The sequence below is a fragment of the Stylophora pistillata genome, chromosome 4 (genome assembly GCF_964205215.1).
Source record: "Stylophora pistillata chromosome 4, jaStyPist1.2, whole genome shotgun sequence".
Taxonomy (NCBI): domain Eukaryota; kingdom Metazoa; phylum Cnidaria; class Anthozoa; order Scleractinia; family Pocilloporidae; genus Stylophora; species Stylophora pistillata.
The window spans coordinates 36,310,228-36,337,652 of NC_142522.1; the positions used below are offsets into that span (position 1 = coordinate 36,310,228).

Consider the following 27,425-nt stretch of genomic DNA (forward strand, 5'->3'; position numbering starts at 1 on the left):
TTTAATTGAATATGTCATTTTATCGTTATTCGATGCTATTCGTCATTCGGTTAAGGAGCTACGATAGTTTCTCGTATTTTTTTCATGGAATAATTTTCAATTAAATGTCGAAAGAATCAGAATTGTTTAGTGATTGATCTGATAAACTGGAACTGTATAAGCGAGAGGCTGTCGCATATTTTAAAGAATACAACTGAATCAACAAATAAAAAAGGAGGAAAGAAAAAGGACAAAGAAGGCATGCTAAAGTAAAGCCGATCTCCCATAATGGCTACATAACCTTACCTTGGACAGAAGAAAGCAAGTTTCTTCAGGGACAAATTCAGCTGTAAGCGTTGGCTTGAAGAGTGACCGCTTTGGCGCCTTTGATCGGTATTAAAAACAAACTAGCCTGAAAGGTGCAAACTAAAATACTTATGCCCGTCGCTTGGGGCTTTTAACTCGGAATTAATGCAGAATGATTCTGGTACATGTAAAGGAAAAAACAGATATTTTTATACACCTGACTTTAAAACATGTTGAATGTCAATTCTACAAACGATCTTCGACAAGTAATAGGAGGAAGTTTGAACACTCGCTTTCTAAAATATTTAAAAGTTTTAAAAATAAATGTAAAAAGTTAAAATCATTATTTTAGTTGTCAGCCAAATATATTTCAAAAGCATTGGCGATCTTTGAAAAAGTGCCCTTTGGCACGAAAAATAATCTTGATGTGATAAAAATGCCAAAAGATTTTTGCCCTAACGTCCTTTGTAATATCACAGTTTTCCTGGAGTGGTCTCGAATATAATTGAATTGGCACAACCGACTGCTGCTGTTTAACGAGCAGAAATTTTATAACCAAAAATCGTTGCTGTCTTGCTGAAAAGCTATTGGTTGATCTGTGAGCTAGATGAACTAATTCAAATGTTGACGAGACTAGTTGGCGCCACGACGCTATTCGATCAATTTTACAGATACTTCTTTGTTTGAGAATTATATACTAGAGCGCTGCACTAGCATCGCAGAGGTCAGTGGTTCGAATCCCGTACAGGCCTGATTTTTTTCAGGTCTGATTTTCGCTATTGTTTAAATAGCGCTATCTACTGCGAGGATCGTGCATCATATGTACTTCTTTGTTTCTTTTCGTTTTGCTGCCAGGAAGTGAAGCTAACTATGGTTAATTTCGCTACCAAAGATGTTTTGAAGATATATTAATTATAACAATATCCCGTCCTTTAATGTCAAGATCATCTGATCCTAAAAATCATTTAAAAAGTAAACATGCCCAGAGGAAGAGATAAAATTTAATGTTTTGCGTCGGAAGGAAGTGATCTCCCTCCCACGTGTGGCTGAAATTACAACTACAGTTATCATTTAAGTCCACTTAATTATTTCACAACGCTTACTAAGAGAAAACTTTAAAATTCTTGGGGATTTGTGCCATACTGTAAGCAAATGAACAGTTTTGAGAACGTGTTTCCAGGTCGTTATCCATTTGTTCCGGCTGACAAGCTCGAACAGTGAAGAGGCTTTTTTGTGGAGGTTTAGACGCATGACTTAAATAAAGATAGTAAATTAAAAAAAAAAAGTTATCTTTGACATTGCCACTAAAGTCTAAAGTCTGCCTGTCCAGACTAAATTAAGCAAAACAGAAAGCCATCACGAGAGCTTGGTGCAAAAAAAAGAAAAAAAACGCGTCCTCGGTTGCCGGAGGGCATGGGTGGCCGAGTCGTGATTTTAGTAACTTTAATTTCTGATTGAACAGGAGAATAATTATCACGACTGGCCAAGCGCAGAGCGAAGCTAAACTAAATTAATTGATTGATTCCTTTCACAGATTACCCTCAACTCTGTAAAGTGAAATGCTAATGAACCATTGCAATTGTTTTTTTTTTGCACAAGAAAAGTCAGATTACTAGTGTCGGATCGATCTGGTTTCTTCTAGTACTGGGGTGAATATATTGTTATTTACAATGGGGCCTTCATAAAAAACGTTGACTTTGCTTAGCGTCTTCAGCGTGTCACTTTTCATCGTCCCTGGGTGATGTCGGATTTGTGCTCTCCCGATACTGTTTCATCATTTCTGTAGAAAGTTATAAAAAGGGTTAGTTCGTAAGCGCCCAATGGCCCATAAGTTTTCTTATTTTTGCAGCGTGATAATTCCCTCATCCAAGTTTGCTTTACCTTCAACTTCCTCTCTGCTCTTGATTTCCCCAGGTACATAATACTTCTTTCTAAGGTTCTGCAACGAATTCATTCCATTGCATTTTTATTTCAAGCCAAGATTCGAAAAAGCGCCGGCATAGTTTACCAAAATAAAGGTAAATGCACTTGTCTATGTACTAACCCAGTATTTAAAGCGGCTCTGCCACTCAATAGTCGCCACGGACTGCATTCGTAGCACAGAGAAAGAGAGAAGTGACTCTTCTTGGACCATCTCGTACGTCAACGAGAGCTGAGCGATCAGCACGTTGAGAAGAATGATGACAACACTCAACATGAAAAATATTGCCAGTATCGCTCCCAGCCAACTAGTTAACAAAAGAGAAGTAATTGTATTAGATATCAAGTGAGTTAGTAAAAAAAAAGTTGAACAGAAGGACGACGGAGGACAAAGGGAGGGGCAGGGGTAAATGTTGGTTGACTGTAGATGGTACCATAGGGGTGGGGTAGGGGTAAATGTGGGTTGACTGTGGATGGTACCATCGGGGTGGGGTAGAGGTAAATGTGGTAATTTGGATATATCCACAAAGTTGAAATGATAAATTGGCTACCGTAACGATTTCAAAAACTGACGTTTCGAGCGTTAGCCCTTCGTCGGATCGAATAGAGGAATTGTGGGTTGTGTGTGCTTTTAAAGGTAGAAAATGGAGCTACGTTATTGGTGGGAACATGGCAACGAGAAAAACAAGAATAAATTAGTGGAATAAAAAGCGTTCGTTGATCCCTGTAGGAATTAAGACTGCCGGTTTGAAAGATGAGCTTTTGTTCAAGATTTTTACGGCTTTCCGTGCTACCTAAGTGTAAGGAAAGACCGCAGATTGCCATATGTTGCTTAGAATGATTAGGTAAATTAAAATGCCTAGCGACTGGTTTCGATGTGTCCTTGTCATTCCTTTCCACGTCTCGAAGGTGTTCTCGGAATCGATCACCTAGTCTTCTGCCTGTTTCACCGATGTATATCTTTTTGCAATTAGCGCAAGTTATGCAATAGATTACATTGGCGGAGGTGCACGTGAAGTGATCGGTGATCTTAATGGATCGTTTAGGTCCCGATATTTTATCAGTGTTGTGAATGAAAGGACACGTTTGCATCGTGCACGAGCGCATTTAAAAGTGCCTGGTTGGTCATTAGTGTGAAAAGAACTTCTGACCAAAAAATTGCCTATGTTTTTGTCGCGTTTGAATGAAATGAGCGGAGGCTGCGAAAAGATAGTGCTTGTCTCTGGATCGTTTTGAAGTAATTTAAAGTTGTTAAGAATGATGGATTTGACTGAGTGGTTGTGAGAGTGAATGGAATGTGGTCGGAATCTTCCTTATGCGACGTTTGTAGTGCTGAATGTCGATCAATAAGTTGGGCGCGGTGGTAACCCGCTTGAACGACAGAAACAGGGTAACCACGTTTATCGAAAAACTGGTACATTGACTCTGATTTGTGGTGGAAATCAGAGTCATCACTACATAAACGACGAAGTCTTAGAAACTGAGAAAAAGGAATGGAATTCTTAACGTGAGATGGATGTGAAGATGAATATAACAAGTAATTATGCGAGTCTGTAGGTTTGTAATACACACTAGTGCATAAACCGTTACCTTCAATTGAAACTTTGATGTCTAAAAAGGATAGAGAATAGTCAGAAATTTCCCAGGTATATTTCAGATCCGGGTGAAAAGAATTGACTGCGGTTATGAATTGACTGAGCTCTTCTCTGGTAGAGGAGGTAGCGCCGATACAGTCGTCGATGTAGCGACCGTAGAGTTCAGGTTTGGACCCGTTGTATTGGCTGAAAAATTGATGTTCGACAAAACTTACAAAAAGATTGGCATAGCTAGGTCCCATTTTGGTACCCGTGGCTACACCATTGGTTTGTTTGAAGAAGTTGTTTCCGAATGAAAAACAATTGAGTGTGAGCACTAGTTTGGCCAAGCGGAGTAGTGTTTCAGATTAGGTTCTTTATCAGTACGTTGATCAAAAAAATGTTTAAGCGCCAGAAGGCCTTCGCCGTTAGGAATGACAGTGTAAAGAGACGTAATATCCATGGTGAAAAGAAGTTTGTTTTGGCCAAGGAAATTAAAGTCTCGAAAAATTTGAAGAGCGTGTTGGCTGTCTTTGATATACGATGGTAAAGTTTTGACGATGGGAGCCATCATTTTGTAAATGTGGGTTGACTGTGGATGGTACCATCGGGGTGGGGTAGGGGTAAATGTGGATTGACTGTGGATGATACCATTGGGGTGGGGTAGGGGTAAATGTGGGTTGACTGTGGATGATACCATCGGGGTGGGGTAGGGGTAAATGTGGGTTGACTGTGGATGGTACCATCGGGGTGGGGTAGGGGTAAATGTGGGTTGACTGTGGATGATGCCATCGGGGTGGGGTAGGGGTAAATGTGGGTTGACTGTGGATGATACCATCGGGGTATGCGAAGTTTTTATTTTTTTCCATGAAACGTTTCCTTTTTGTATATGGAAAAAGATGGGGAATAGTTTTACTGCACTGCCACTGGCTCAGCCTTCCTTGAAATAGGTCACACTGCACTGCCAAAACCGACGGCTTTCAAGAAATTCCAAAACGGCAGTAATACAACCATTGCCTTTTTGTAAGTAATTTTTGTCTCCTAAAGCATTTATTGATTTTAGTCTCTTGCTGATAAGTTCCTAGCACTAAGGAAACTTTACTTAAAGTCAATGACATTAAAGGATGGGAAAGAGAAAAAGATACTGACTTTGTTAAAGACATGTATAAAATAAAGCGAATTTTAAATAGACAGTTGGACTGTCACAAGAATAATTTTAAAGCACTAGAACACATTTTTCCTGGCTCTGTTACGAGCCAAAGGCGATTGGCTTATGTGCTTTCTGAGTTACACGTGGGCTCTATAACCTAATCTGATGAAGCATCCGAATTGACCAATCAGGCAATGCGTGTTACGTTCATTATATCTCATTAGCAACCCAGAAAAACACTGCAACATTTTAACATTTTTTTTACATCTAAACGGTCACAAAGTATCGAGAAAATCAGAATTTTTCACCATGTCCCAGAAGCAAAACTTAGAAGACTTTCAAATATAAATAGTACTGAAATAAATGTCTCTAAAGTTGAAGTCGCTAAACTCACCCAGCAGTTGACAAGCTACGAACAACGGAGGACCCCTCTAGCCATGTTTTTAAACCAGCTAACATCACACATCCTACGTCTTCTTTACACAGTGAATATTCGCTGCCCAGTGCACTTAATTTAAAGAGAAGGAAATGTAAATTAACCCGATGCTTACTCAAGGACGTACAGCTAAGGACAGTTCTTGTGTTACCCATGAACTTCTCATTGGGAGATGATTTAAATTCGAATTCAGCAACACACAAATCACATGATTTAGGAGGCCAAAACTCGCAAGCTGAAGAATCTACACGACATGTAAATAAATAGAGAAGTCTTGACTGCGCTCTGTTTCGTCTATTTTGTTGGAAAGCATGCAGGAAGCGGCCACAAAAGAAGTGTAGCTTAGGGAAAGACAAAACTTAGTCGAGTGTTTGTTAAGGCACGTCTGAGTAGAATTACAAACAAGAGAGAAGTTCGGGAATTTGTCGTCAATTGTACAAATGGGTCCATGTCGTGACACCACTACTTTGTGTCATCTAATCAGAACACACTTTATTATTACAACTTTATTATAAAGGAAAACACAGCTTGGATGTCAAAAAGGTAAAGGTCGTTAAATATTATTTTAGGTGTGACACACTGTGATTTCCTTCTCCCTTTCGAAATATCTCTCTGATATTCAGTAGGTGGCCTAGAATATAAGCTGAGAAATCTACATTACAACCCAGGCAGACCTGAAAACATTGGATGAGATCAAGCTCTTGGTGGATGTTCACCGCTATGTGTGATTTCTCATTTATTAATATTCGTTTCAATATTATTTTGTAGAAAAAAAATCTCAGACTCTACTTGCCTTCCGAGATTAAAGTCGCCAGCCTTAAGTGCTGTGAAAAATGAGATTGAAAACGCAACCAGGATGATGGTGAACACGACGAGAAACCTTGGAATATCTTTGTAGATGACCATGCCGAGACATTTTATATAAAGACCAATGTACCTTTAAATGCAACAAAAAAATGAGTGGAGTCATAGGTCGAAATCGAACAATCTATTTAAACATTTTTAAGGGATGCTGCTTTATAGTCAAAAGTTGTTTACAGAAAAAGAAAGTGATTAGCTTTAGGCGGGGTATCCCTGCGTGAAGCCCTTGGCTTCTCCATCCCCGTCTTCCAAGCTCTACAGGGGATATCAATGGGGCTAATCGTTAACCGTGAAACGGTGAAAAAGCCATGGCCATTTGGCGTAAAAATTGACAAAAATTAAGCGTCAAAAAATTAAGCGTCAACTGTAAGCAGTCTTCTTTTAACTTTAGCAGAGGAAAATTAGCCATTGGTCGTAAAATGGCTAAAATTGTAAGCCGTAAAAGTCATCATCCAATTCAAAAACTATAAAATTACCTGTCCCCAACTGAGTATTTAAATATTCCACAAAAGTTGATAATTATTGCCAAAGAACCTAAGATCCATTGCGCATCACTTCCGAGATATCGGAAAACAAACGTCGCCGCGATTAAGAAGTATCCAGACAGATCCAGGTAGTTGAAGACGTCTTTGGCGTAGGCCAGTGGTTCTCTAGAGATATAAGGGAGAGGGAGAAAGATAACATTTTTGGTTTCACCTACGACACTACACAAACCATGGATTTAATTTTAGAGGGGAGGTGTAAGACCCCTTTGTTACTCCATTCTACATGAGGTCAGATACGCAGAACCCATATTGATAACAGTTTTTGTAGCTGAAATGGTCATCCTGTACAAATGTTTTATTATTATTATTATTATTATTATTATTATTATTATTATTAGATACTAGTTATCGTACCGCTTGAGCTCGGATATTTCATCAGCTATGAACCATAATGTCATCAAAGTTACTAAGATCTCCGTCGTTCTTCTGCCAGGAGAACTCTTATAATCCAGTGGGTCGTCTGACGTTGCAGCACTCATGAAGGACGCAGAAAGAACCGCCAGGAAAACCACATAATTGAAAAATCTAACCCTGTAATCAACAGAAAGCATTTTGAAGGGTTATGAAAAATACACGAAATTCAGTTCCAATCATGCATACACTATGTGCTTGTGTCTTTCACGAATAGTTAACTCAAAAACTATACATCAGAACAAATATATATCTAAAAGCCTTCAGATATAATTTTAGTTATAGTCTAAGAATCGTTCTTGTATAATTTAATTCCACTAACCACTAAGTTGTCCCGGCTCTGAAAGCCTCCGAACCGCCAATCCTTATTGTCTTATCAAGTATGCAATTGTTTTAGCGGGTTTAAACACCAAAAATACTGATAACAACAACCACTACAGGCTTTTAAATAGGTGAAAGTTATTCTGAAGCGTTACTTACTCTAAATGCACGGTTTTACTATTTGGGCAACGTTATGCAAGTACAACTTAAGCGAGCACTTCCAAATTCCAAAGGTGAAGGTGGGTTAGGAGGGAAGCTTTTTTCAAGGGAGGGTGGGTGAGGGGAGGGAGTAACCCCTTACTGCACACAAACTGATAATTGTATAATTGAGACCAAGCGAATTTTAACCAATCTTTGATTACACAATCAAAAAAAATTCTTAACATCTGAGGTACTAGACCTGAACCAAAACGCGGCATACTTTTCCCACTTTCGTTTCGTCAGCAACTTAATCACAACGTGATTTAAAATTTCCTGCAAGAAAATGAAGGAATGTTCATTAATTTGAAATAGGGGGGAAGGCAAGCTTCTCTCCCAGAGATTTGTTTACTAGCATGATTTTAGCTGGCTTTGTAAAACCACCCTGTCCTCTGGCCCGAATGTCAGACAACTGGCCCCCCGGACAATTAGCCCCAGACAACGCGCCCCCGATCTTCAGACAACTGGCCCCCGATACGAAAACACTTATGTTACGTTGGACAAATATACAGTTTAACCGCATTCCGGTTAGCTCAATTGGTTAGAGCGCCGGATTGTGTTGTGCGGGAGGTCGAGGGTTCGAGCCCCGGCCGGACCGATGCTCGTGGTCTTAAAATAAGTGAGGAGAATTTGTTACCTTTCTATAATCAAAAAATGGATAGATATTCTAGTCTTATCGGATAAGGACAAATAAACCGTTGGCCCCGTCTCCTGAAGAGTTAGGGGTAGGAGACGTTAATTTTCCACGCACGAGATTACTGTGTAGTGGATGTCCTCCCCTGGGGTGGGATGGGTGGGAATTGGCCCTGAAAAGCCCTCATGGGGAGTGGTCAACTAACGCATGTATGTATGTAATTTTATGCTCATAAAGTAATAATTTCTTGAAAGAAGAGAAAAGTTTGTTTTTTAAAGTACATTACGAGACCGAGACTTACATTTGTAGCGATTGATTGTAACGATCGCGTAAACAGCAGCTTCAAATTTTATGGCTAGATTACAAAATAATTTTTAGTGTAATAGAAAAAAATCCGAGCCCCAGATGGGACAAAATGGTCACTTAATTCATGTGTTTACGCAATCGTTACAATCGATCGCTACAAACGGTAGTCTCGGTCTTTTAATGTACTTTTTTCTTCGTTCAAGAAATTATTACTTTATTTCCATGAAAATATAGTTTTCCAACGCAACATAACTGTTTTCATATTGGGGGCCAGTTGTCTGAAGATCGGGGGCTAGTTGTCTGAAGATTGAGGGCGAGTTGTCTGGGGCTACTTGTCTAGGGGACGAGTTGTCCGGAAACCCCCTAGCCCAAACATTCGAATCGTCAGCTGCTAAGCTCGTTTTTCTGTGACTTTATTACCATAAACTTTATAAGTATTTTTAAGGTCCAAATTAAAGAACACAAGCTCGTGCTTTAAAATATTGTGGTAGATTAAGAGCATGGTTTGTTTTAGATTTTCATGTACACTAATAACAGGCGTATGAAAAAATATGAAAATTTACCTTATTTAGATTTTGTTGGAAGTGCTTCGTCAAGTTGTAGTAAAAAGACTTTGGTGTATACTCGTAATCTGGATCATCCGGGAATCTTCCATTGACGTCACTTTCCAAGATATCATAAGTCACGTGAAAGTGAGTTGGCTTGTCCTGTAGATGTTCCCAAGACAGACACGGCACAATATCTGATGGTAAACAAGGTGGGTGTGGCCATCGGGGAGAAACAAGACAATCCAACAAGGCTACGATTGTTTTCTAAAGGAATTGAGACAGAACTGCATTAAGGCACTAGGGATGGTTTCTGGGGGTACATCAGAGGCCTTTTTCATGACTTTTTGTGTTATAATAACAACACCAGCTCGTGTAGGATCTCCGAGACAGTTAAACCTCCCTCTTTGCCCTCTCCGCCTCACGTCTCCTCCCCTCCCTTGCGGCCTTCCAATCCCCTTTCCACCATAAAAACACTCTCCCCATTCTCCTCTCATCGTAATTGATCGGAAGTAAAATGTGTATTGAAGTAAAGTTCCTTTCAAGTTTTGAATTATTTTAAAAGTTTAAAATTAATTATTGGCATTGATCAGCACTTGCTAGTTTCACTTTTTCGAACAAGTTGAGCTTGTTCTCTCGGGTTCAAAGATCGGATGTAAAGTGCCCATATAATTTTATACGTTGATGTTAAGTTTGTACGCGGTAACAAAAGTTTTAATTTCCAGGCAAAAAAGACGCTCTTTCTCTATATATTTATATCAGGATGTATTTTCTTTGTAGAGGGGTTACTGTTTTGGCCATCAATAGTAATAGTAATAGTAATCAAAGTTTAATGTCTTAACGTGGGGCATGGTTACCCATATTGCCCGAGCCAGAGGTTCATGTATGAAACGCAAGACAACAACCCACCCATCCCATCCCATCCCACCCCAGGGGAGGGCATTCATCACACAGTAATCTATTTCGTGCGTGGGAAATTAACGTCTCCTACCCCTAACCCTGCAGGAGACGGGACCTCCATTTATTCGTCCCTATCCGAGAAGACTAGAATATCTAAACCATTTCTTGATGTTATAGAAAGGTAGCATATTCTTCTCAATTATTTTAAGACCTTGAGTGTTGGTCCGGCCGGGGCTCGAACCCTCACAGTCCAGCGCTCTATCCATTGAGCTAACCGGGAGGCGGTTTTAAGTAGCTGTTGTCTCCAATTCGGACCGAGCTTCTGCATAACAATAATTAATAATTAAGAATTACTGAATTACCTGCATCCCGAACTCCTCGGTTAATTTCACCAAACTTATCGCAGCGTTTCTTTCCTTCTTGGCTTTGAACAAGTTTCTGACTCTGAAAAAAAAAATTATTGATTGAACAAACGAGCTGTACCATGTATTACTAAGGGTTACAGCTAATATCGTTCAGGAAAAGGTCATGCCGAATTGTGTTTAAATAGATTTACCATTGACACCAGTTCAAAAATCATTGGGTTTACTGGATATCCTTTTGCTTTTCTAACATCGAAAGAGATGATGTTCAAAGAAAAGTTGACAGCAGTTTTATACGAAACAACGACAACAATAACTCGCAAACCTCCTGTGATCCATTCTCCTTATAAGGAACGCTGCCACGTCGTCTTGACTGTGTCTTATTGCTGTTTCAACCGGCATCTCGCCCTGACCATTTATGGCCATGAGCATGCAGGGATAGCTGTCGATCAAAAGCTTGGAGAGGGAGATGAAATTCTTCGTAGCGGCTATGTGTAATGGTGTATTGTGAAGGAAATCTACCACATCTTTTAAATTCACCCCAGAGCTGCTCAGAAGCCTGAGAAATCTGCAAACCTATGTCGAAATTGAACAAATAACGAAGCTGAATGAGACGTTTCCATGCACCATCCTGAAATTGACAATCTTAGAACCTAACTGACTAGTTTATAAGGGAATTCAGAGTGGATTGAAAGGGAAATTGCTGAATAGATCTTGCGAGTTCAAGGATAAACTCACTCACAATTTTGTTTTCCTCTGCATTTTTTTTGTGCCTGTTAATGTTAATTAGTCAACAAGAAATTTTCCGTTTCCTCTCTTCTCACTTCTCATTAACGCGTGACTTGATTTGACTTTATCACTTCTAATCGCAGAAACGACGGAGAGGAAAAATAGGGAAATTAAGCTGCTTTCAAGAATACGATTCGAGTCAAGAAGGAGATTAAATTTTTCTCTTGCTTAAAAGCTTCAAGCTTTTAACTGACAGGTAAGTCTTCCTTGGCGTCGCCGTCGTGGTTTCTTAAGGTCCCTATTCTTACTGCACCTGAGGCTCATAATTCCAATCCTGTAATAGATAGAGTGCTGTGTTTTCTTTAGTGTCGCACACATCTATAAGTCTCTGAAGGCGAACTAAGTCCATTGCCTGACTTCTATCAACACCTTTTTCCCTCATTTCTTTTTTGACCTGCGAAAAGTAATTTTTTTTTTTTGTTATTTGAATAAAATCCCAGTAAACCTGTTTTAATTTTTTTATTGAGATGCGATTAATGCTGAGGTCAAGACCCAGTTTATTGCGGATTTCTGTTTATACTTTAACCTTTGCTGCCTGTCGCCTCATCCTGGAGACGAGGACTTCGTGAAGTCAGCCAATGTCGGTCAATGTAATGTCACTAATTTTCATTGAAATGCACATTTGCAAAGTTTGACATTTTTTGTCAAAGAAAGAGCTTTTTAATAGGAGAACCACTTCAATTAGAAACTTTACGACTACAGGGGTAATTAGAACTTGTAAGGGAACAAAAGAGGTGTTCTAAAATCGTTATGTTTTCCGGTACGGTGAAATTGAAAACAAGGACATTTGCATAAATAATTAAACCTCCTCTGGAAACAAACCGTGCTCTATAAAAAGGTACATCAAAGTCATTGTTAGCAAATTGTAAATGTATTTTCTCATCCTTAGGCAATTACAACTACTTCTTTATTAAAAGTAAATACAATATATAACCTAATTTCTTTCTTTACCCAGACAAAGGCTCTGTACCAGCATCACGGAGCAACGATGTCAGTGAAATGCATTTCTATTTCTATTAAAGTCTGATAATATGAACTTACTGAAATTAAAAGCCCTAAGGTGTGCTCGCTCCCCCAATTCACTTAAATTTTGTTTACGTAGAGAGCTCATTTTTTCCGAAGACTCCATTATTTTAATCTACAAATTTACATCTGAATTGAAGATGATTTAAGACGATTCACTCTCATTTTTTGGGAATGAGAAGTAAGTTTTAAGTAGATTTTAACTTATACTTTTCCCGGAGGAAAATTAAGATAAAAAAGTAGCTTAACCCATCTGGTTTCAAAGTCAAGGTTTTGCAACTGGGTACTCATTCAGCAATAAATTGGCTCTTTAGTGAAAGTAAAGGAGATTACGTAACCGAAACTTTTTCGAGGAAAATTCATTAGTTAATGTGCGAAACGCAAAATGGATTGTGTCCCTTTCTTAATGGTATTCTGGCATGGGTAAATTTTGGAGAACGTAAAATGGTTGTTCTACAAACCATCTCGTGAAATTCCTCGCTTGATTGCTGTATTGCTTCCACGCGGTCTTGAAGGGTGAAGGAGCTGGCTATCGAACAACTGTCGTCCAGCTGACTCGCGCTTCTCTGAAGAATCAAGTCTTCTGCCGAGATTCGATGAATCATTTTGCCACTGCAGGTCGCTCGCAATCAGGTTCTGAGCATTCCCCTAAGGCGCGCAAATTTACGTTTATTCCGCGACAGATCTCGAGGGTTCTGGCGTCGTAATATAATGTACACAGAACTACTGAATTTGAATTAGAGTTTTAATTATTACCTCTTGAACAGCAGGTGCCTATCGTTAATCTTATATTTGACTCATAAATCAGGCATGTAGTCATGTGACGTCTAGATCCTTCATTTGATTCATTAGTTGCACTAAACACTATCGCGTCCGTGCCAAACAAAACTGAACACAATAGGTGTTCTCCTCTTGAATTATTCACCGAATTGGAGGTGAAAAGTGCTTCTTAATCACGAGCGAATTGACCAATCAGCTGGGGAAACAGCATCATTAACCTGTGCGATATTTACTGAAGGTTATTCTAAGATGTCTTAATTTAGTCAAATTACGCTTCTCAAATTTTTATTTCTGTCTACACGGCATACAAATAACCGATTTACCTCTTATCAACAATTTCCCCTAATTTCAGGTGATCATGGAGATGTGATCACCCCCATTGGTCACGAGTTGGATCACATCCAAACATATCCATGCGAGGTGATTGTAATTATTATCAGGTTAAGAAGTTGATTCTGAAACGTCTCGTCCAGATCAACCATTTGACTATTCAAAAGCGATCTGCCCACCTCGTATAAATTACAATGTTTTGCCTAATCTTGTCTGTTATCTATTTCTGAGCACTGATCTAACACATTTTAATCCAATGTTTCTATTTTACCGTATCCAATACCAGTTATTTGTGGGCCTCTAATTTACAGATTTTGCTTCAACAAAGCTAGTTGGTAGCAAACAGCAAAAGATCTCGTCAACTTCATTTATCTAGTTGATCATACAGGCTTCGCCAGGTGGTGCGAGAGAAACAATGACTGAACTAATTTTAGGCTAGGTGCATACAGTATAATCACTTCTCAAATAGGGTTTCAACAGCAAAAACATATGCAGAGAGATATGCACGGTATGTTATTTTGTAACGGTTTACTTTTGAAAATGTATGTTGACTGGCATACGAAACGTCAAGTTCTATATAAAATACATTGGAATACAATGTTTATCACCGCTGTTTGCCTTATTTTCTAAATCATGCGTGTTTAAGTTTGAGTCTCACGATTTAAAGATGAATATGGTTAAACAAGTCTATAAGGCCTCGTGATCACATGAAGATGTCCTAACGACAAAAAAAATTGGGTCTTTATTACCTAAGTTTACTAGCCAATCCAGTACCGTACATCCTTAGAACCAGTTCTACTTCAAGCGAAGAAACATTCGCAGACTCCCCGTTTGGTACGTTCACCGGGGAAACTAGAAGATGTTGAAGGAAAAAACTAAAAACGTTGGTTGTTGCAAATTAGGAGCACCTCCAAATAAAGGATTGCGCGGGGGGCGTAAGCGAAGAGTTCAGGAAAAGGAAAGTTACCAGAATCACTTGAGTCAACCAAAAAAAAAGAAAAATAAGGCAACTATATTTAACAAATGGCAAACACCACAGCGTACACTATTGAGTTATGGATGCACGCGGGAGGTTTCTAAGCACGAAAGAAGCGTAAGAGTCGCTCGAGGCGATAGCCGAGAGCGACTCTAGCTTCTTGAGTGCTTAGCAAACCTCCCGCGTGCATCCATAACTCGATAGTGTACGGGTGTGGTGTTTACCATTTGTTTTATAACATAACATTGATACATTGTAGCTAAAGAGTTCCCTTTTATTAAACAAATCTTACGTGACCAGAAAAAACAAGCGCGCGCGGAAAAATAGTCTTTGCGTTTGCTCACGTCAGCAGCGTACACCCATGGGCAAATGGGGGACGCTAAATTGACCAATCAGAGCGCGCGCTTCACTTTGGTTATGTTATAATCATGGATGAAAGACCATTAGTTGCAATATTTAAAGAACTTCTCCCTCGATCACTCGAATCAAATCGAGTTCTACCGATGCAAAGGGCAACAATTAGGATCAAATGACATCAGGGTAAAACTAAATTCACACAGCTTTGTTAAATCCTCGGGTCACCTCCAACTGGATAACTTCATCCTTTCTTTTTCTGAATGACAGACTCTAATTCACACCTATAAAACAGAGAGAAAATATCACTTAATTTAGCACAAAATTCAACAAACGTATACCTTCAGTCAAATTTTTTCTAACGGGAAAATGACTTCCAAAAAATCATGGTCAACTCGCGCATAATAACTACCGAAGAGCCTGTTTTTCGCTGTTTACCTCAACGTTTGAAGATTTGTCTCCACTGCCGTGAATCGTGCACCAATCTCCTTAAGATGATCGGTTATTGACTTGTCCGGTTCTGACCTCTCTCTACACTTTTGTAACATTGCTAAGAAATTTGCAAGCAAAAAAGCACATGAGAAAGGAGGTTAGAGTTTTAGACATGTAAGTCTCTCGGGGCGTCTTAAGCAAAGGACCCAAAAAAGTTCCAATTCGAACAGAAAACGGTTTACCTGCAATCTCCGCCCTCGGCTTTATTTCACCTGCCACATAATATTTCTTCCGGACATTCTGAATATAAATGAATCAAAACATAATATATCATCTTCATCGAACTCCGTATTGACATAGCAGTACATTTAGCATTTTTTTTTTCCTTTTTCTCTTGCGTCCTCGTTATTTTGCTCTCTTTTGTCTCTTTTTCGCCATAAAAATTTAGATTTGGTGTTGTTCTTGCTGTTTTTTTATTTCTGTCAGTGAAGTTATACCTGAGGAAACTTTTTGTCGCTATGTGTTAGGGGCTTTATCTCGGGATAGGTCTCATACTGCTCTACGAGATAAACTGAGCCCTTTTTTTTTCAAAATGGTGGCGTCCTCTAGTTGAATTTTCGAAAGAGGAAGTTACGGAACTCAAACCTGGTTAGGTACATTTATTGTAATCATATACAGTTTCTAGACTTTTGCTTTAAAGATGCCGTAAAAATCATATTAACTTACCCAGAATCTAAACCTACTTCCCCACTCGACGACAGCCACGGCCTGCATTCTCATTGCAGTAAATGAATGCTGTGACTCCTCCTGCACAGTCTCGTAAGTCAGGGAGAGCTGAGCGATCAGCATATTCAGCAAGATGATGGTCACACTCAGCATGAAAGCAAGGATCAGAAATCCTCCAAAAACACTGACAAAGAAGTACAGAACATTTGCTTTGAGGTCAGTGATTCTAGCACCGGTTTAAAAAAAAATTAAAATCTCGACCAATAAACTTGTTACCATGATTAAAAATTATTATCTGTGCAAGCCTCATTTTCAAAAGAAAAAAGTTATATTAAATGCTAATACGGTAAGTACTTTAAAATTATATAGATATGCACCATCCGGAGTGCAGGAACTGAGATAAATAATGTTTGGGGCTGCGTCAATGGGAGTAACGAAATAATTTGGATATATCAACAAAGTTGAAATGGTAAATTGGCCACCGTAACGATTACAAAAGCTGACGTTTCGAGCGTTAGCCCTTCGTCGAAGCGAAGATAAATATAGATAAATATGGATAAATATAGATAAATATTGGTTAGGCCATTATTTAATTCTTTTTCTCTGTAAGACCACACAAATTAGAATACAGAGGTAACATAACCTTTCTTCGACTTCCTTCGCCGACTTTTGCTTCCTACAATTTCATCTTCCCTCCATTTTCCGTGTGTATCTATTTCATGGTCACAGACTCAGAGTATAACAGAATGAAACGCACTGAGATGTACTGATTAAACGACACTTGCTTTTATCCACCAGAGAGAAGGATTTACGGTTCGAGAATTCATTTCCTCAAATACCTCTTTGAAAGCTTAAAAATTTCCCTTAATATAGATATTTAGACGTATATGAGCACGATCCTTCGCAGTAAAGCACTATTTGAGCAATAGTGAAAATCAGACCTGAAAAAAAAATTTCAGGCCTGTACGGGATTCGAACCACTGACCTCTGCGATACTAGTGCAGCGCTCTACCAATTGAGCTAACAAGCCAACTGGGAGCAGGCCATCAAATTAATTCGACATAAACCCGTAGATGATAAATCAAACAACAACAAATCGGTTCGAATCCCGTACAGGCCTGAAATTTTTTTTTTTTTTCAGGTCTGATTTTCACTATTGCTCAAATAGCGCTTTACTGCGAAGGATCGTGCTCATATACGTCTCATAACCGCAGTTCACACATATGTTTCATATCTTTGTTGTTGTTTGATTTATCATCTACGGGTTTATGTCGAATTAATTTGATGGCCTGCTCCCAGTTGGCTTGTTAGCTCAATTGGTAGAGCGCTGCACTAGTATCGCAGAGGTCAGTGGTTCGAATCCCGTACAGGCCTGAAATTTTTTTTCAGGTCTGATTTTCACTATTGCTCAAATAGTGCTTTACTGCGAAGGATCGTGCTCATATACGTCTCATAACCGCAGTTCACACATATGTTTCATATGTTTGTTGTTGATAGATATTTAGCTTACCCAACAGCTTCGAAAGTGTTGACGACGAAAGTCCCGTCAAGCCAAGCGAACAGTCCCGCTAACATCACACACCATATTTCGCCAGTACACGATATGTCATTCCTAAGAGTTCTGAAAAAGATAAAAATGCAAGCAGAATGTGCTAAACAACCAGCTCTAAAATTTTAACACTAGCTCGAACTTGTTTAAGACTCCCATTTAAGTGAATACGTACCTATTGTTCACTAGTTCACCATTCAATAAGACCGTTTCTTTATGAGCTTGAAGCGCCAAGTAATACGAAATGGTGAAAGTGAAGAGGATTATACTAAACACATACAGAAATCTAGGCATGTCCCTGTAGATAACTTTATAAAGGCATTTGACGTATTCACCTATATATCTGAAATAAAGGAAAAAGGAACGATAACAGTTCACAGTATGATAACTCATATAGCATGTATCAGATTTGAGAACTTAGATTATGCATCATTATCAGCTTTAGGCTCAAGGGCTTAACATAACCTCTACCGTGTTACATTTACTTACCGATCTCTGCTGGTATATTTAAAAATACCCAGGCTGTTGATTGAGAATGCAAAACATGCAAAGGTCCACTGGTGATTTCTCCTTTGGACTCTGAACACGAAAGTCAAGAATATAAGAACGTATCCGCTGATGTTCAAATAGTTCCATGGATCTTTGACAAAAGTGAGTGGTTCTCTGAAAAAAAGAAAGGAACAGAGCACAGGTTAATACTTTAACTCAAATGGGTAAGCGGAGCTCCATACATAAGAAGATATGTTATTTGCAGACTTGCTCTTCAGGTAAAATCAACCTCACCTTTTGAACTCAACTATTTCCTCCACCATAAAGAAGAATGTGGTGAATAGTATCCAGGCGTCAAAAGCTCCTCTTAAGGAAAAGTATCCATAATCATGTGGCTCGTCAAGCCTTACTGAATACACAAGTGAGGTTCCAAGTGCAATAACAAAGAACATGTAATGGTAGAAACGAATCCTGTAAATATGCAAGTTTTATGTGATAGTTCAGAACAGTACAAAAGATTGGTTGATGATATTGATTGAAGAAGTTAGCTTCTAAGAAATTGTGTTTCTTTGTTGATGGGTAATAAAACTCTTCATACCTAACATGAAGGAGGCTGGGGTAAATGAAACACCAAAGAATATTTATTATAAAGTTCGGATATAACGCGCCCAGTCATTAGTTGAAAGAGGGTGCTCTATCAGTACACAAAACACAAAGTAAGCCAAAGCTGTCAAGCCACCTGCCAATCTATACTACGTCCGTTAATTTCTCGGACCTCTCTCTAGCTTTTTTTCGTTAACTGAAAGTAAAATTTATGAAAAAGCGAACAACAAAAGAACCAAACAAAGGTTTGTAAACATATCAAGCGCCGTGATTGGCGTTATTAGGACGTGAGCAGAGACAAAAGTCCTCAAAGAGAATAAGAAATGGACTGAGTTTTGAGGGCTTTCACGCTCTGTTAAATTGTAAGCTTACGAACGGTAATAAAATTCTAATATAGTATATATAGTTTCTCCCTACACTTCTTTCGTACTCTAGCCGCTTCCTGTGTGCTTTACAACAGAACAGAGCACAGTCAAGGCTTCTCTATTTGTTAATGAAGAAAAACTGACATTTCGATATGTAATTGGAGACAGGTGGAGTAATATGGATCGTGCATGTGTTTCATAATGCAATTGACAATTGAAAATAGTCCTAACCAAACATGAATGATCAAATTAAACGAACGATAACTACTCCCAGCATAAAAAGTATTGCCGTAAGGTACGCTGTGTCTTGCTTGCTACTGTGAGCAATCGTTAATCCTGTTCGGTCCCAGGGTGGTCATTTTCAAAAACATTTTGCCCTGGAAGTTTGGCGGGTATTTTTGTTTTACAATAAAAAGTTGTGAAATACTTGTGAAAAAAATTTCATGGCTGGTGTAACATAACGTTTCGTCACGGTCACTTTTCGAATATTTCCAGCAAACTCGTTCGCGAAATTAAGTCTCGCCCTCTATCGAACGAGGATTCCCAACCACAAGTTCACGAGTTACCGTGAATATATACTATAAAAAATTGTCAAATACTTATGAAAAATTTACGGTTAAGTATCTGATGGGTCTCTTGGTCGAGACGAAACGTTGCGTTACAACAGCCACGAACTTATTTCACGAGTATTTGTCTTTTCTTGATTTAAAATTGGCATACATTCATGACCGACTTTATTTTAAGATTTAAACATAAATGATAGATCTTTTAGTCTAACCTGCACCAAAACGAAGCGTACTTCCGCCACTTTCTCTCTGTAAACAGCTGTATTACGATGTGATTGATGATTCCCTGTATAGAATTCATAGCAGATCATGAGCTATCTCTGTCATTTTCACTTATGCATTCCTCACATCTCGTTTCTTTAGCAGGCAATTATCATTAACCTTGGCGAGAAAATATATATCAGAAAGGCGAAGAGCCTTCGAATAGCAGATTTCCTGTCCCTATAAAAATGCAGATATTTGTATGTGGCTCGCTGGCTCAAGTTTCTTAAGAATATTTAAATTTGCGATTCAGTAGAACAACACAATCGTAATACATTGAAAAAATATTCATATAACTACATGAATCAAGCTATGCGTCAGTTTTGACGTCTAAAGGATATCCAGACTGACGTGTAGAGTTTTAAAGTCCTTAGACTCCTTACCTCAGCTATCTCATCAAGATTCTTGTGCCAATGGCTGGCTAAGTTATACAGACAAGACTTCTGTGGATGTTCATAACGAGTGTCATCTGGGAATCTTCCATTGTCGTCACTTTCCAAAATGTCGTAAGCCACGTAATAATGAGTGGGTGTCTCTGGAAGTTGTTCCCAGGATAAACACGGCAGAATATCGGACGGCAGACTCGGTTGGTGTGGCCATCGAGGAGAAATTAGACTATCCAACACGGCCACGATTGTTTTCTTTAAAGGCAGAAAAAAAAAGTATAAAGAAAAGATGTAAAAAAATCATGCCTCCAGCCATGAAAAGGCATTGAATATTGAAAAATAAATTTTAAATTAGGGGGGACACAATTACTGGTAAGAGAATAGTTCTCAACGTGGCTCTCACGTGGGTCTACGTCACGAACGTCTTCATACTACTGTAACAACAATTTCAAAGTAGAAGCTGCCAGGGAAACAATTTTTCATTTACAAACCTGCATCTTAAACTCTTTTGTCATTTTCAAAAAGCTCACAATATCTTTCCCTTGTTCTTTTATGCCACTGAACAAGTCCTTAACCCTGTAAGAGAAAGGCCTAGATGTCGAAATGCACATTACCTGCCCATTACGTAGGCAGAAAATGGTGTAAAAATGAAAATCAAGAGTGGAAGATAAATCAAAATTGTTTTTTTGTCGTTTCAATCTCGAGCTCTCTAAAGCGGCTCGTCGTGGTAATCCCCCAAGTACTCTAAACCAAGCTACACCTAGGAGTGTAAACGGGTACCGGCCGGCGATCTCTAAGAAAATGCTTAGCAGTAGCCCTAGTCGCTTTACGCAACACAATCTTGGGTAATCTTCAGCTATTTGGGCTACTAAGTTCCAAGGCTGACTTTTCCCTCTTCCTGTTCTTTGCATGCTGCAACTACTGCCGAGAATGCAAGATTTCTACCACTTCCATGAAAGATTTGCAACAGTAGCCATGCGACCACAACCTACCTTCTATGATCCATTCTCCGAATTAGGAATGCGGCCATGTCATCTTGATAGTTTCTTATGGCGATTTCGACCGGAAGCTCATTTTGAGCATTAGCAGTCAAGAGCATACTGGGGAATCTGTCCATCAGATAATCGCCCACTAAGGTATAGTTCTTCTTAGCTGCTATGTGTAAAGGGGTATTTCGGAAGAAGTCTTTCACACTTCCAAAGTCTACGCCAAAGTCACTAAGTAGTCGTATGAATCTTGAAACCTAACAAATAAATCTTTTAATTTCATTTCGGACAATGATTTTTATGGTCAGCAACTTTTACGAGATTGGCTCTTGCAAACGTCATGCATAAGACATAAATTGATTTATAAACACATCAAGGGCCAGCATCAAGAAAACAAAACTTTATAGATCATTTCAGATGTCAAAAATTACATTATTAAAACGATGTCTCAAAATTTGTAACCATAGTTACAGGGAATCAAATCATTTCGAGTGCACCGTGGAATTGCCAACCGCAAGCAAAAATTTCAAAACAATCAAACAAAGTGTTTGGTTCGGAAAAAGTTAAGAGGAGCAAACAAAACTAAAAGTACTAAAGCTCACCTGTGGTTCGTAATTCCATTCTTCAAGCAAAAAAAGCGCTGTGTCTTCTTTTGAGCCACAAGCATCTATCAGTCTCTTTATACGAACTAAGTCCATGGCCATAAATCTCTCAATTCCTTGTTCTCTTACTTCTTGTGAGACCTACGTTTTAAGTCAGACGCGTTCAGGGGTGATACCTTTGCTAAAATTGTCAGCTCCACACTGGAGATATTTAAGAAGGGCAAATGACAGGAAAGGAATGGGAGTGGTATTTGTTTAAGATAGAATTTACAGCGCAGAAGTAATGGCAACCTTTTGCTGCGTATTGAAATATTTGCATTACTGCGAACATCGCTCTCGTCTTCAGTCATTTACTAATCTGCAGTTCAATTAAATATTGGCATTCGTTCCCTATATCTTTTATTTGAAATAAGCTAAATAAAATTTGTCTCCTCTCGTCTAGAGTGAAATCTTCTCAATGCTCGAATTGTTCAGTAGGCTGGAGAATTTTACAAGTATTTCAGTTTTTCATATCTTATTGTTTATCATAAGGTCCCGGAAGGCAAAATTCGCATACAATCTTTCCTTCCTGAGTTTGACTCCAATTACCACCTTATCAGGACACAGCTGTATGCAGATAAGCTCTTAGACAAGAACTTTAAACCTTTTTAATTTACTTCTCTGTTTACAAAACACGGAGAGGCAAATCTCTCGTACTAGAAAGGTATTGTTAGCAATGACAAATTAATTTCACAGTTATGTCCCAGTTATTTCTGATGTTTATTATTATTAAGAAAAAAAACAATTTGGTTTCTTCTCTAAAGGATCGAGAGAAAACAAATAGATGAGCGCTGCTAGGAAAACGTAAATTATGCATATTCATATTAATCGTAAATTCTTCTTTCTCCAAAAACAAAAATTTACTTTATCAATATGCGTCAAGATATAACTTTTCCTGACCTTTCTGTTTGTACGACTATTTTCTGTGTCAGCAATACGTTACTTTATGTTTCTAAATTTTAACGAATACGACTTAAAAGTAAACTCATCACATGTCTCCGCGTGTAAGATTTATAATTTTATTCTCTCTCCAAAAGGCTTAGCTTGATAGGCTTTGTAATGAAAATTAAACGAAATTACTAGCGCAGTATAAAATATAAATGAAGTTCATTATTCCAAACAGAAACTTTGACCAAGGTTTTAATTATAAGAAATTATTTTTTTTGTCTGTTCTTTCATAAATCTACTAGTACTGATGCTATATATGTAAGAATGCTGCATTTGTCACGAAAATTGCTTATAAAATGCATAACACCTGACTAGATTCGATTCACGCTTTAATATTATCAAGCATTCTGTCTAAAGCTTAAGTCTTGGGATAGAAAAAATAAACAAAGAAATAGCAGGAGAATCATGTTGATCGCCATGTTGGTAATATTGATATCACTGAACATGTTCAAATGTTCAAGAGGGCAAGCAGAAAATGAGAGGAATATTACAAAACATGGTTATTTATTATGAACGCTTCCCTTGCTCATATCGATCGAGGAAATAGCTTCTTTGGTAAAAGACCAGCGTTCTCTATGGATAACAGCTAAGACTTACCGATTCATAAAATGCTTCATCTAGGTTTTCCATGGTTGCCGCCCGCCTGTATTGTGAGGAGATTAAGCCATTTACGATTCCTTCCTGTTCGTCGTCAGTGTTTGATTTTGGAAGAATTAAATCGTCAGGCGAGATTCTGCGTTCCATATTTTAGCTGAGGTACACATGCACACAACTACCAGCTCATGAAAATCGAAAATCATCTACCTTACAATGACAAAAAGGGCCGAAAACATGGCTATATTCTTTCACCAGAAATTAGTTGATTTTTACAGCCTGTCACTCCAACTGAAGAAGCACAACTACGCCCAGATACAGTACTTAGAGAATCAAGCGGACTTTGATGGCAGAAATCACAATCGAGCGGAGTTGAGCCAATCCGAAACCCTTACTTCCATATCATCTCCTTTCTTTTCACCTGAAAAAATAACTCGTTGATTTTATTGATCTTAAAAAGCAATTTAACTATGGAATAAACATTTTTTATTATTGTGTATACCGCACAAGTGAATGGAGTTTTTCGCGCGCGCTGATTGGCTAGTTCAGAAGTGAATAACAAGTACCATTTTCCTCCCAGCAGCAGACGAGAGAAAATCAAGCGTTGAGTTTAATTTCCAACCATATTTTGGTATATTGAAAGACATAAACTATTTTTTTTTTCTATGTGTGCTATATATTCAAACAATTTTTCACCTCAGTGTCGATGAAAGTGGTGGATATATTCACCACTCACTACAAGTATCCACCCCGGCCCACTCTGGTGAATAACTCAAGGATATAATAATTTAGATATATATTTGATTTGAAAATCAAAGGAAGATCTTAGTAAAGATAAGTAAAAGTTATCATGAATACGGTGAGGTATGAATCCTCAAGAGAGTCGACTCACTACTTTTTTTTTGCTGCTAAAAGGTATCTGAGCACTTGGTGGAATTTTTTTTTCTGCTCAACTGGTAGACTGAGTATTATAGTGTTGAGGAATACAGAGAGGTTTAAATTAGTCCCAGCGATAGAGTATTTGATGGTGAAAGTAAATTAAGTGAGCCTTGAATTCTTACGAGAGTCGACGCACTGTTTGTTTGTTTGTTTGTATTTTCTCATACACTTTGTTTTTGTTCCTCTAAAAGCTAGTAGGGAATTTGGTATCGAAATTTATGAGAATGAGGTGTGAAACCTCACAAAAGCCGATCCTGTATTTTTTGTTGTTTTGTTGTCCTCACTAAATCGATGGAGTGTCTTTCTGCTCATCAGATATTAATATCTTAAAAGTACCACTCATCAATCAAAACAAATTAAATAAAGTTTAGTTTCAGTTGATTTCTTCACAGGAATTATAAACCACCCTCAGCCCCCTCCCTATTTCTTCACTGTCGTTCACCCCCTTGGTACAAATTTTTTGCTCTCCCCAGCCTTCCTCTTCTCATTATACTAATCAAAGGTAACGGCCGGCCATAATTCTCGCTAGGAAAATACTAAGCTCTTTCTCGCCAAAATGTCTAAGTCAATTCTTATCTAAACAGTTAGGCAGCTCTCTTTGCATGTGAAGTCCCGGTCTTGGCTCATTTTAAGGTTGTCCTCAATGACAACTTCAACTGAACCGGCGTTTGACTCCAGTTCGACAGTAACTGCATCAGGATAGTGAGTTAAAAACACATTTAATGAAGGACTAGTGTGCAAACATTTACTCAGTAGGTGATAAATAACCTCACCAGTTCTGCATTGAGCTAACCGCCTCCCAGTTAGCTCAATGGATAGAGCGCTGGACTGTAGTGCGGGAGGTCGAGGGTTCGAGCCCCGGCCGGACCAACACTCAAGATCTTAAAATAATTGAGAATAATTTGCTACCTTTCTATAACAGCAAGAAATGGTTAGATATTCTAGTCTTCTCGGATAGAGACGAATAAATGGAGGTCCCGTCTCCTGCAGGGTTGGGGCAGGAGACGTTAATTTCCCACACACGAGATTACTGTGTGATGGATGTCCTCCCCTGGGGTGGGATGGGTGGGTTAGGACAACAGGTCCACATCAGCTATTACAGCTGCCAATTAATCAACCTGCTTAAACAAATAAATGAACAACAACAACAACACAGGTCATCGCGTTCGACATCAACATCGGTAATTGTGAGGAGTCCACGAATTCTTACGAAGTCGGCACTGTATTTTTTCTGCTAGAAGGTAAAGCATTTGATGCCATAAAATCGAAGTGGGTGAGATTAATTCTTACTAAGTAGAGACATTTTTTTCCTACCCAATCGCCTACATGTAAAAGAGAATTTGATGGTGAAAATAAATACAGTGACAGAGGTTCGAGTCCCCACAGAAATCCACATAATTGACTATGCTCCTAAACAAGAACTTTTCAAATTGAATTTACAGGTAACATACTGGCTCTAAATAATATCTGAATCTATGAAACATTGCTTAATCAAATTAACACGAATTAAACGTGTTATATATTCAGGTTTGAAAAGAGGGAGCTGTGATTACACTGTTCAAACGATGAAGTTCTTTCCGAGAATAGCAGGCGCAGGCTGCAAATAGAAAAGTTTTTTTTTTTTTTTTTTTCAGTTTTTTTTTTTTTTCTGCTTGAGCCCTTCCCAAATGACAACAACCTAGCTTACGATTACAAAATGCATCAGAGCTGATAACTGTCCCTCAACAAATTGTATGGGTTCCATTGTACGGTAAACGCAGTCGATATCTGCCTAAAAACAAACGACTGCAAGTTTTCTTTAAAATAAACTCAAACTCCACTCACATTTTGCTGAAATTTAACTCAAATTTCATTGGGCCCGCATTATGCCCAAGAAAGACAAACCACTACATTGATCTAGCTATGGCAATTATTGACGAAAGCGCCAAAGCTGAAGGTTCTCTTCAGTCTCTCCCTCCTCTGAAATCAATGGAAGTTTAATTCAAGCAAACACAGTCAGTTATGATTACCCGGAAACATTTGTTAAGGCCATTTCTGCTGTCATGATGGGGTAGGATTGCAATGGATAACATGGATTTCACCCAGAACACATGAGTCGGTTACATTAGACCCGAAGGAACAATATCCGGGAATGTTTTATTGCTATCACTTATGTAATACATGTATGAGGTCACATTCTGTAACAACACTGATGCCAACTGAAATTTCCTCATGTGGGTCAAATTTAAAGGAACTTGATCATGAAAAGCCTGTTTCTGCGCGCTTTGCTCTGCTGACTTATCATTGTATCGACTACGACCTTGACCATCTGTTAGCGCTATAAGGTAGCACCCAGATGAGTTCCTCTAGCAAAGCGAAACAACTTAAATCCCTTTAAGAAAGTTTAAGGTGAACAAGCTCTGCAAAAGGTGTGGTTGGCAGGGAGCCCGAAATCACCACTCCATCAGTCATCACTCTTTCATCTTACGTCGACAGAGTTTGACGGAAACTTAATATTTTTTGTGAAATTTGGTTGTGATTGTGGTTTGTGGTTTAGTATTTCTTGTTGAAGATCAAATTCCAGCTTAGGAAACCTGTTTTTTTGCAACTTAAGCCCTGCCGACCTCGAATGAAAAACACTTTCATTTGGGTCGAGACTAAAAAAGAAAAGTCCGAATTCTGCAGCAAATAACTTACTGGAAGGAAAGTTTAATACGAAAGAACACTTTTGGGTCATTTTGGCAATAAACAGAAACTAATCATTTTATTGTGGCATTTTCCTTTTTCATCGTCGACTGAAGGAAGCCGAGTTAGCCTTTGTTCACTTTTAATTGTTGTATTGTTTATAGCTCGCGTGCTTTTAGCGACAAATGAAAACTTCTGAAAACTGATTCCGTTACATATAACAAATTGTTCGTTATATGTAACGATTGGTACGTCTTGAGTTTTTTTGCTGATACTACAGTAGAAGACAAAGTACTAAAAGAAGTACGTTTAGCTTCCTTGCTTGAGACTATCGACTCAATTGAACATTCTAGTTTACTGAGTAAAATATTTTCGGTTGTTCGTCTTGCAAAATTCAACAAAAATTTATTTCTCTGAGACTACTGATCGATGGAGTAGAAGTGTAAGAGTTTCAGAAACACGTCAGTCTATTTTTAAATTCATTTTTATATTAGGACGTTAAAATCAAATCAAGACTGCACGACAGATTTCAGACGCTCCTCTTCTCACTTCATAAGTAAAGTAGCTGTTTTAGAA

At 38.5% G+C, this 27,425-nt stretch overlaps 2 protein-coding genes across 4 annotated transcripts; both read right to left on the reverse strand.

Annotated features, from left to right (window-relative positions):
- Window positions 1–1,268: 1,268 nt before the first annotated feature.
- On the reverse strand, window positions 1,269–13,962 carry LOC111328278 (uncharacterized). Its single transcript, XM_022932674.2, has 13 exons — window positions 12,722–13,962; window positions 11,491–11,631; window positions 10,774–11,024; window positions 10,449–10,530; window positions 9,205–9,453; window positions 7,904–7,977; window positions 7,126–7,302; window positions 6,703–6,876; window positions 6,159–6,302; window positions 5,324–5,437; window positions 2,330–2,513; window positions 2,167–2,224; window positions 1,269–2,065 (listed from the first exon to the last, which is right to left on the reverse strand). Exons 1-13 carry the CDS (start codon window positions 12,863–12,865, stop codon window positions 2,004–2,006), a joined length of 1,854 nt encoding a protein of 617 aa, XP_022788409.1. The 5' UTR covers window positions 12,866–13,962; the 3' UTR covers window positions 1,269–2,003.
- A 637-nt stretch (window positions 13,963–14,599) lies between these two features.
- LOC111328331 (uncharacterized) lies at window positions 14,600–23,687 on the reverse strand. 3 transcript variants are annotated; one of them, XM_022932732.2, is made up of 14 exons: window positions 23,250–23,687; window positions 21,666–21,806; window positions 21,070–21,320; window positions 20,569–20,653; window positions 20,075–20,332; window positions 19,643–19,716; window positions 18,191–18,367; window positions 17,897–18,070; window positions 17,583–17,750; window positions 17,369–17,479; window positions 15,859–16,042; window positions 15,375–15,432; window positions 15,139–15,250; window positions 14,600–14,984 (listed from the first exon to the last, which is right to left on the reverse strand). In XM_022932732.2, the coding sequence occupies exons 1-14, from the start codon at window positions 23,394–23,396 to the stop codon at window positions 14,945–14,947; spliced, it is 1,980 nt and encodes a 659-aa protein (XP_022788467.1). In that variant the 5' UTR covers window positions 23,397–23,687; the 3' UTR covers window positions 14,600–14,944. The 3 variants fall into 3 exon arrangements, with proteins under 3 accessions (XP_022788467.1, XP_022788468.1, XP_088612990.1); XM_088756864.1 differs by lacking the exons at window positions 14,600–14,984; window positions 15,139–15,250; window positions 15,375–15,432 and adding an exon at window positions 16,502–16,570 and having other exon boundaries at window positions 15,922–16,042; XM_022932733.2 differs by lacking the exons at window positions 14,600–14,984; window positions 15,139–15,250; window positions 15,375–15,432 and having other exon boundaries at window positions 15,900–16,570.
- Between the last annotated feature and the right edge of the window lie 3,738 nt (window positions 23,688–27,425).